Source organism: Aulonocara sp. 'chitande type north' Nkhata Bay, linkage group LG12 (genome assembly GCF_057382095.1).
Source record: "Aulonocara sp. 'chitande type north' Nkhata Bay isolate Kocher_YH1m ecotype deep benthic linkage group LG12, A_spYH_male_GT1.1, whole genome shotgun sequence".
Taxonomy (NCBI): domain Eukaryota; kingdom Metazoa; phylum Chordata; class Actinopteri; order Cichliformes; family Cichlidae; genus Aulonocara; species Aulonocara sp. 'chitande type north' Nkhata Bay.
In genome coordinates, this window is record NC_141355.1 from 40,656,703 (window position 1) to 40,667,654 (window position 10,952).

General features: G+C 47.0%; 1 protein-coding gene across 1 annotated transcript in view; it reads right to left on the reverse strand.

Annotated features, from left to right (window-relative positions):
* The window catches only part of LOC147318254 (rap guanine nucleotide exchange factor 1-like), a 33,757-nt gene extending 25,361 nt beyond the window's left edge, over nt 1–8,396 (reverse strand). Inside the window, exons 1-5 of the mRNA XM_086257903.1 lie at nt 6,131–8,396; nt 5,827–5,954; nt 4,428–4,639; nt 4,201–4,357; nt 377–621 (exon numbers count right to left, since the gene is read on the reverse strand). Coding sequence (XP_086114029.1) covers nt 377–621; nt 4,201–4,357; nt 4,428–4,639; nt 5,827–5,954; nt 6,131–6,158 — 770 coding nt within the window. The 5' untranslated portion in view covers nt 6,159–8,396. The remainder of the gene's footprint in view (nt 1–376; nt 622–4,200; nt 4,358–4,427; nt 4,640–5,826; nt 5,955–6,130) is intronic.
* Between the last annotated feature and the right edge of the window lie 2,556 nt (nt 8,397–10,952).

Genomic DNA, 10,952 nt, shown 5'->3' on the forward strand with positions numbered 1-10,952 from the left:
CTGAACCACACTGAACCAGACTGAACCAGACCGAACCAGAATGAACCACACTGATCCACACTGATCCACACTGATCCACACTGATCCAGACTGAACCAGACCAAACCATACTGATGCAGACTAAACCAGACTGACCCAGACCGAACCAGAATGATCCAGACTGAACCAGACTGAACCACACTGAACCAGACCGAACCAGAATGAACCACACTGATCCACACTGATCCACACTGATCCAGACTGAACCAGACCAAACCATACTGATGCAGACTAAACCAGACTGACCCAGACCGAACCAGACTGACCCAGACCGAACCAGACCGAACCAGACTAAACCAGACTGAACCAGACTGGACTCAAGTATTTTAAGACTCACCTCTGTCCCAGCTGGGGGGTCACCTGAGTTAGCGACTCTGGGATGGGCATAGGAGGTTTGGGAGGAGCTGAAAGTATTTGCTCCTCCTCTCTCTTCATTGGCTCCACCCCCATATTCTTGTCCTTCTCATCAGCAGGATTCCTGCAGGTCGATATTGCCTGCTCATCAAACCCTGATGACTCTGGCTGGACAGGTGACAGGGGGGCGGAGCCTTCTTGTCTCTCTGCAACCAATCGAACCAGTTCCTGAAGAATCCATGAGAACAGAAGTGAGTCAAAGCTGTTTCAGACAGATAAAAATATAAGGTCCATTCACTGGCTCGTCTCCACTGAGACACTGAGAGCAGAGTGCAGTGTGATAACCATAATAACATGACATAGAACAAACAGAAAAGTGAAGAGAAGCCAGACATGTCTGCGGCTGATCTCTCCAACACTGAGGGAGTCCCAGCAAAGCTGGAGAGATGGATGACCACAGGAATCACGTAACCTTCATTATGGCGTTAACAGATAAGTATGACAGGGGTTTCTGGAAGCAGCTGGATGGACTTCCCCCACTCTGTGCAGGAGTCCCTCAGGGCTGCGTGCAAAGCCCACCTCTCTGTACACTCACAACTGCACACCAACCACAACACCAGCTTAGTCATCATGCAAGCTATTCTATTGTATTTGTGATGATGCAGTGGCAGGAAGTCCTGGCATCATGTATAATGACTGCTGTGATGGTTTCACTACATATACTCTCAGGGTTACGTGGTGGAGATGTGATTAAACATCTGCTGCAAATGAATTCACAACCTTAGACGTGCTAATGTGATGCTGACATATGCAGATATGAGATTATCTTTAGGCTGGAATATGAACAACTGTATAAACGTGATTCACAGTTGGGTCCATACATTTTTGGACAATGACACAATTTTTGTAGTTCTGCCTCGTCAGTGGATTTTAAACCAAACAATCAGGACGTGTCTGCAGACGTTCAGCTTTGATTCGGAGAGTTTAACTAAAGCTTTGCTTTAACTGTTTATGAGTTACAAACATTTTACACACAGTCCTAATTTTCAGAGGTTGAAAACTAGCAGGACAAACCAACATACGTTTAAATATAAAGACTCTTTTTAATACACGGGTGGAAGTCTGCCTGAAGCCTTCAAGAACAGATTTTACAGACCTGTGCAGCTAAAAATGGTCCTGTTCCTGAGTGCACCCAGAGGTTTGCACCTGTGACGGCAGCTTTGACTGTGGACCTGAACACTGCTACAGCTTCTTCCTCGAGGTGTTCCTGACTTGATGCTTTTTGTAACTATAATTCTGTCTTCATGCACTTTAGTGTCTTCTGTGGACTCTGTTGCTTACAGCATTCGTTCATTCTAACAATGAATCAGACTGCTGATTGGGTCACTTCTAAAGTTTCTGCTCTCTGATGGGTTATTTTGGTTTTTCAGCATAATGACGTCCTCCCTCATCTCTGCTGACATCTTTCAGTCATTCGGTCTGTGTTTCTGGAGGAGCTCAGAGTAGAGCTGCTGCTCCTCCGCATCGAAAGTAGCCAGCTCAGATGATTCGGGCGTCTGATAAGGATGTGTCCTGATGAGGGGTTAATCCTCACCTAATCATGAAACTGTTGTCCAATTGCTTTTGAGCTTCTGAAAATGTGGACTGTGTTTAAAATGTCTGTAATGATTGAACTATTACTCTTGTTAAACCGCTTAAATTAAAGGTGACGTTATGATCTAAGTTCCTCTAAGGCGTTGTACCAAGGCAAAATCAAAGCCGAGTCGTTGTCCAGAAGCTTTTGAACCTGACTGTAGTAGAAATGTTGGAGAAAGGAGCCGACTGTGCTGAAGAAAGACGGATCCAGAGGGGAAGTCAGCTTTAACAATGATCAGGTCTATTTAGTGCTGCTCAGGAGCAAAATAATGAGAGCACAAAAGCATTTGGAAGATGGACAGAAACATTTAGCATTGATAAGTTGCAGCACGTTAAAGTCTTCATTATTTTTAATGTGAGCATTGATGAGACAGCAGCTCCCTGCAGCCCAACAGCGCTCTGAGTGGAGATACTGAACTCTGAAGCCGTCGGCTGAAATCGGATAATTGATCAGAAATATGAATTCATTATTAAAAGGACAATTAACATTTAAATGGAAAAAGGGGTTTTTTTAGTGGACAAAGAGTTTTTATAGTTTTTGTTTCCATTCGTGGGGGTTCCAGTGCAGTTTGAGTTCAGATGGTTCCCACAGCGAGTTCACTGGTTTCACTTCAGGTTTTAATGCTGAAAAATGTTTAGTTTCAGTTTTTATGAGTTTCGCTGTTCGTCGTGCACATTTCAAGAAGTTCAAACTCTGAAGCCTCACAAACATCCGACTGACGCTCATGTGACTCTGTCGTCCTCGTCTCGTTATCGACCGTCTCGCTCTTTGTTTTCCACGTGAAAACTCTCACGTGTGCTTTAGCTTTACATTCACTAAACAGAATCATCTTTATTTATGATTTTTATAGCCAAAAGTTTTAATATGGAGGGAAAAGAACACGATTAGCACATTTAATCTTGAGCATGTTTGTGCAAATCACGACTCACTTTGACTATGAATAAATCAACAAAACAAACTGCAGCTGTGAAAAGAAAGAATTAAGGAAAAAAGGAGAGTTTCAGACGAGAGCAGCGGCAGCTCGAACAGGAAGGCCGAAACGACGACGGGAGGAGGAGCAACACACCACGCGGACCTGGGTTCAGCCAATCAGAGGTTTCATCAAAGTACTAAAAATAGCCTTCATATTTAAAATGGTGTTCGTTTGTCCCCTTACTTCTGAGCATCTGAAACTGTGACACAGCATCAAATATCCACTCAGCACAGTTTACCTCATGAAACAGTTTGTGAGCCACAAACCTCTAACGTGTTCGACACAGAGAATTAAAGCATCATTTAAAATAAAACTCAGTGGACACGTAATAAAGAGCTGCCATTCATGTTTGTGTCGTTTTGGGCCAAAGAGCTTCAGGCTGACATGCCTGTGTGGGATTGTCATCAGAGGTCAAAGGTCAGTCTGGCTTAAAAAGAATAAAAGTATTTCAGAGGTCTGAGGTTCGTCGTCGTCGGGCTCCTGAATGGCACTCAGGAATATTTAACGACAAATGGACGAGTCTAAGCAGAAGCTGTTTTTAGAAGGACGTTTCCCTCACAGACGATTTCTGTTCCCGTTTGTCACAAGATCTGTTCGAATACTGAGAATGTATTTCTGCGGACTCAGCGAGCCCATCGAGACACGTGACGACGTTTCAGGAGCTTCAAACACACTTCAGACAGCTGGTGACCATTACGCTCTGTGAGACCACAGACGATCAGAGGCAGGTCACCGAGCTCCTCACCGCTGCTCGGCCTGAACCCACAGACTCAGGTCCACGCCATCAAAGCACGACTCTCAGAACCCGCTGCCTTCACTTTCTCAGCTGACTGAGCAGTTTTGGCTCGTGATTCGAGAATTCGAGAAGCTGGAAAACCCGAAATTAGATGTTGAGTGAATGTGAAAATAAAAATCTGGTACAAAAAACACCAGAAGTCCAACAAATGTCCCGTGAGAGTTTCTTTGTTTGTCCATTTTCTTTCTTGTTGTATGTGTTTGTTTTGTGTTCTCTGTTGTTGTTTGACTGACTGATGTGGTTTATTGTTTGTTTTTGTTTTGTTTGTCTTTATTTTTGCTCTGTTTGTTTGTTTGTATTGTTCTACAGCCTCACAGCAGTGAAGCGCCTGGGGGCGAGCTGCTGCCGTTTGATGCTGTATAAATAAAGCTAAACTGAATCTAGTCTGTGATTGGTTCTCACCTTGACGTTGTCCAGCAAGGTCCTGATCACTTTGGTAACGCTCTCTGTCGACTCCTTGTTGTCGTGTGAGACGCTCTGCAACATCACCTGATCGGTCCAGTGAATCAGCTGAGCCAGAGAGCGGTAGAGGCGAGCAAGACAGGCAGCGACCGTCTTACTGCAGGGACACACACGGGTCAGATGGAGGACACGGCGTGTTCAGAAACTGCCACGTCAGTGACACCTACCTGCTGTGTAGGCGAGGCTCCAGCTGGACCAGAGTCTGGATCGCCTCCAGGACCCCCCCAGAAGCCCCGCCCAGCAGACCACTGACCACAGACTGGTTCAGGACCGGTTTGTCCACGCCAGGTTTGTCAACACCCAGTCGGTCCACCAGAGCCTTAAAGTACTGCAGGGAGCTGACCACGGCCCGCTGCTGGTCCGCGAACACACCTGACGACTGCGCGCACACACACACACACACACACACACACACACACACACACACACACACACACACACACACACACACACACACACACACACTTCTTCAGCATCAGCTGATAAACTTGAAAGAAGTAGGGTTAGGAGTTAACCTTACACAGGGGACTTAAAGAGGAAGTTGATGAAGAGCATCTTCATCAGCTGCAGATGTTTGAGCTGTTCCAGCATCAGATCTCAGTGCTGGGGCTGCTCTCAGTTACTGCGGTCTGTTCTTTGGAACGAGCTGGCCTGAGATCAGTTACAGGTGCGAACATGCAGACTCAGACACAGGCGTGCACTCGTCAGGTGCTGTCGTTCTGCTGTCACTCCCTCTCCACAGGGTTTCATGATTTTATGTGTCTATCTTCTGTGTGGAGTGCACAGAGGTGCGTGTGATGAAATGTGCGCTATAAATACGCTTGTGATTGTTACTGTGTGTTACAGTGTGTGATGATGATGCCATTAGAAGGCTCTTCTGAGCGTGTGCAGGAGATGCGGTCAGCTGACCTGAGCTAAAAACACACCTCCTCTGAGGTCTTCAGACTTCCTTCCTGTGGTCTGACCAATCAGAAGCTGACATTCTGTTTGGAGAGCTGTAGAGGAGACGGACCATCTGGCTCGTTCTCAGCGTTCAGGTCGAAGCAGCATGATGATATGATGGGCATTAGTGCACATTCATGGGTAACTGTGACCTCTACAAACACCATTAATGCCGAAGGACGTCTGCTCCACCCAGACATCCACCCTGATCTTTAAACAAACCTCGCTGAGGTCAGACTCCAGCAGCCTGACCTGAATGCAGGCCGGACCTCCACCCACAGAAACATCTGGAGCTTTGTGAAACTAAAAACACGGCAGAAGCAGCTGGCCTGCTCAGCTTTGACAGAGTTACAGAGGAGCTCAGAAGGAAGCCTGCAGCTACAAAAACTTCCTTCTAATGTCCTGTTTGGAAAATGTTCTCAACCGATCGATCAGCTGGTTGGCTTTTGGGCGACTGGCAGCAGTTTCGTCCAGGTCCTGCAGTGCACATATAGATTCTGACGTCACGCGATGTCACCTCAGCTGACGTCTGAGGACGGTTTCAGGTTCAAGGTGCTGATGTGACTGCGGGTCCTCACAGAGACACAAAGACGTGTGTGTGTGTGTGTGTGTGTGTGTGTGTACCTGGGGCTGCTGCAGGTTCAGGTCAGGTGGTTTGACTCTCAATGATGGGGTGAGTTTGACAGGACGTCTCGTCCGCTGTGGGTGGAGCTTATCCTTCAACCTCATGGTGAGATATGCAATCTGGGAGGCTGGGGAAGAGGACCCCATCATCATCATCATCATCATCATCATTATCTTTACATTAAAAGAAAAAAAGAGTCCTAACAAAGTCCTGAGCGCTGGCAGGAAGTGCCATTAGCCTGCGGTGGCTAACAGTTAGCCTGTGAGAAGAGAAAGAGTAGAAGAAGAAGAGGAGGACACTCACCTGTCTTACTCTCAGCCCGGGAGGACATGTCTGCAGACAGTTTACTCCTCTGCTCTCATGTCAGACCCTCGCTCTTCTTCTGTTTGTTCCTCTTCTGCTGCTCGCCCTCCACCCGCCTGCTCTCTCGTCCTCTGTCTCTGCTTCAGTGTGTCTTCCTTCCTCGTTGCTTCTTCCTACTTTTGCCTCATTTAAATGAAACTCAGCCTCTCAGTGAGGATGATAATGTTGCTGAGGTCACAGAGCTCTGCGGTCCCACAGCTCCACCTGGTGGTGGTGAGCAGATGGCACAGCTGAGCCTGCTGATGGAGCTGAGCGTATCAGAGGCAGTATGCGTGCTTATGTTAGTAAACAGACTGCAGTCATCGACTGTTTTCATGACTGTGTTATTGTACCAACACCATAATCATTCCTGTCCTTTATGGCAGTATTTTTACAGAACTATCACGTTACATTTATTATAAGTTTATAATAACTGATCTTCAGTTACTGTGTGGGCCTCGGAGTGCAGGAGCTGAGTAAAAACGTGTTTCAGTAATAATCCTATTTCAGGAAAAAAATGTGTTTCAGTGACAAACCTGTTTAGGTAAAATCGTGTTTCAATAACAAACCTTTTTAAGTAAAAAACATGTTTCAGTAAAAACGTGTTTCAGTATGTACTTCTTTTTCAATGGTACTGTATTTTTGCTGGTGAATGTTGAACTTCTTTGAAAGGTAACCAGTTGGGTGATCAACACCCTGCTTGTCCTCCTGCAACAGCACCGCACCTGCACCGCTGGCGCTGGCATCCACCTCTAGTTTGAAAGGACGTGTGAAATCAGGAGCGGCAAGTACTGGAGTGCTGCAGAGGAGAGCTTTGGCAGACTCAAAAGCATTCTGGCATGTGGGCGACCATACGAATGGTTTTGACACACTTGTGAGACTGGTGAGAGGTGCAACTACATCTGTAAAATTCTTACAGAAGTCGCGATAATAGCCGGCCATTCCAAGGAACCGGCGAAGCTCACGTCTAGTGCGAGGCACAGGGAAATCTAGGATAGCCTGGATTTTGGCCAGAAGAGGGCGCACCTGACCCTGACCCACCTGCTTCCCTAGATAAATCACAGTGGCCTTACCAAAGTCACATTTGGCAAGATTTAGGGTAAGGGATGCCTCTTTCAACTTTTCAAAAATCTCAGTGAGTGTTCCAAGGTGTTCTGACCAAGTCTCTGAATAGGCTACAATGTCATCTAAGTACACTTCACAACTTTTGACGCCACCTAAGACAATGTGCATAAGGCTAGGATTGTGCCAGGGGCATTTCGAAGGCCAAAAGGCATGACGGTGTATTGGAGGAAGTGATCAGGAGTGACAAAAGCAGAAATTTCAGATGCACGTGGAGTGAGGGGAACTTGCCAATAACCCTTTAATAAATCCAGCTTGGTGACAAACTTTGTGGAGCCAACCCTGTCAACACAATCCTCCATGCGGGGAAGAGGATAGGAGTCAGGTTTGGTCACATTGTTCACTTTTCGGAAATCGGTACAAAAACGTGAGGTTTTGTCTTCTTTCGGCACAAGAAGGCACGGGGAACTCCAGGCACTCGAACTAGGGACAGCTAGACCGTTTTCCAGCAAGTAAGAAACTTCTTGCTGAAGAAGTGCACGTTTGGTAGGGTTCAGACGATAAGCGTGTTGTTTGATCGGAGGGTGGTCACCTACATATGTCATGTTCGAGGACAGTAGTGCGAGACGTAGTGTCAGCAAACAGGGATGGGAAAGTATTGATCAGAGAGCACACATCGTTCTGGGCAGCGTCATCTGAATGTTTTTAGGTGGGATTTCAAATTATCCAATATTTCAGAGTTTCTGAGTCGGGAGCAACCCTCAGCACAAACGAAAACTAAGCCATCACTTTCTGGGCTATACTGAGACGGGGATGCTGGCACAACTACCGGCACGGCAGCGGGGGATGAGGAGGAGTTTACACCTGCATCACGAACAAAATAAGGCTTCATCAGATTGACATGGCACACACTACGGTCTGGGGTACCTACAACATAATCTGTGTCACTCAGTTTCTCTTGAACAGCATAGGGCCCACAGAACTTTGCCTGGAGAGAGGATCCAGGAACAGGTAGGAGAGTCAACACTTTGTCACCCACTTCAAATTTTCTCTGCACAGACTTTTTATCAGATTTCATTTTCATTTTCTCCTGAGACGCGTGCAATTTCGCAGGCTTTATGCAGACGCTCCCTAAAGCAACTTACGTAATCTAGGTTCAAGGTTCAAGGTTCTTTATTTGTCACATGCATAGTTATACAAGTAACACACAGTGAAATGTAACCTGACACGCTCCTCGACATGTGCAAAAATTGGGGGGGGGGGGGGGGGGGGGTGTAGAAGAAGAACATTATATATATATAATGTTTGCGGCCTTATCCAGCAACTCGTGGTACTCGAGGTCCTCAGACAACCGCTGCAGCATGGAGATGGGCTCATTGAAATTAACAGGCATCGGGATCTTAGACAGCTCTTTGCCGATGCAGTTTTTCATGATGCTCCAAAGGTTGAGGGAGTAGTTTGGTTTGTCTGGGATGCGTGTCCGCCTCTTCAGAAGAAGGAACACGAGAAGCTGGAGAAATACCAAGGGCTCAGAGAAGAGCTCGAGAGGATGTGGAGAGTGAAGGTAACGGTGGTCCCCGTGGTAATCGGAGCACTAGGTGCGGTGACTCCCAAGCTAGGCGAGTGGCTCCAGCAGATCCCAGGAACAACATCGGAAATCTCTGTCCAGAAGAGCGCAGTCCTGGGAACAGCTAAGATACTGCGCAGGACCCTCAAGCTCCCAGGCCTCTGGTAGAGGACCCGAGCTTGGAGGATAAACCGCCCGCAGGGGCGTGCTGGGTGTTATATATATATATATATATAGTATATACATTGTGCATGTGCAGTAGTAGCAGCAAGCAGGTGAATTCTGTACATTAATATGAATAGACATCTGACTATTTTACAGGATAGACAATATAAACATATTTAAAATTAAAGGAATTGAAATGTACATTGTGCCTTGGTTTAGTGTCTGGAAGAGTCCTGTCTCAGTCAATTATAGATGATGTGAGAGGGCGGGTGTGTGTGTTTAGGGCACGGATGGCTTGGGGATAGAAGCTCCTCTTGAGTCTCTCTGTCCTTGCCCGGAAGATGCGGAACCTTCTACCAGATTGCAGAAGTTGGAACAGTTTGTTGCCAGGATGGGACGGGTCCTTCAGTATCTGCGCTGCTCTAGTCCGGCATCTCCTGGTGTAGGTGTCCTGAAGCGGGGGGAGAGCAATCCTGCAGCAGCGTTCTGCTGTACGGATCACTCTCTGGAGAGCTTTTTGGTCCTTCACACAGCTGTTCCCGAACCACGATGTCATGTTCTGTGTGAGGATGCTCTCCACAGTGCCTGTATAGAAAATCCTGAGGATCTTTGGAGAGACCCTGAACTTCCTCAGTTGTCGTAGGTGATACAGGCGCTGCCTAGCCTTTTTGGTCTGGACCTGAATGTGGGCACCCCATGTCAGGTCTGAGGAGATGTGGACACCAAGATACTTGAAGGACTGCACCCTCTCCACTGGAGCTCCATTGATGATAATGGGCTTGTAGTCTCTGTGCTGACCCCTTCTGAAGTCCACCACCAGCTCCTTGGTCTTGCCGACGTTCAGCTGGAGGTTCATCTAGTACGTACTGCTCGGGGGTAGCTGTGCCGGACAGATATTTCTCTTTAAGCAGCCGCAGAGGACCACGCACTGTGTGTCCAAACACCAGCTCTGCAGGACTGAAACCCGTGGACTCACACTCTCTCTCACCGCTGGAAGAAGTGGCACACCCTCGTCCCACTCTCTTTCTGACTCGAGGCAGAACTTCCTCATCATAGCTTTAAATGTTTGGTGGAAACGCTCAAGCGCACCCTGTGATTCGAGATGATACGCACTGGAGTTTTGATGCTTTATGCCAAGCAATTTTAAGATCTGAGCAAAAATCTTGGACATGAAGTTTGACCCTTGGTCCGTTTGAACTGATCTAGGCAAACCGAAAGCAGAGAAAAAGTTCACTGAGGCTCTGACAACAGCTTTGACTGTAGCGGAATAGCCTCAGGGAAGCGTGTGACGGCGCACATCAAAGTCAAGATGTACTCGCTGAAAAGCCTTCAGCTAATCCAAAATGCTGCAGCAAGAGTCCTGACAGGGACTAGAAAGAGAGAGCAGATTTCTCCTGTTTTGGCTTCCTGTTAAATCCAGAATTCTAAATCCTGCTCCTCACATACAAGGTCTTAAATAATCAGGCCCCATCTTATCTTAATGACCTTGTAGTACCATATCACCCTATTAGAGCACTTCGCTCTCGCTCTGCAGGCCTACTTGTTGTTCCTAGAGTATTTAAAAGTAGAATGGGAGGCAGAGCCTTCAGTTTTCAGGCCCCTCTTCTGTGGAACCAGCTTCCAGTTTGGATTCAGGAGACAGACACTATCTCTACTTTCAAGATTAGGCTTCAAACTTTCCTTTTTGGTAAAGCATATAGTTAGGGCTGGACCAGGTGACCCTGAATCCTCCCTTAGTTATGCTGCAATAGATGTAGGCTGCTGGGGGATTCCCATGATGCACTGGGTGTTTCTTCTTCACTCACTATGTGTTAACAGACCTCTCTGCATTGAGTCATAGTTGTTATTAACTTCTGTCTCTCTTCCACAGCATGTCTTTATCCTCTCTAATTTCTCTCACCCCAACCAATCACAGTCGATGGCCCCGCCCCTCCCTGAGCCTGGTTCTGTTGGAGGTTTCTTCCTGTTAAAAGGGAGTTTTTCCTTCCC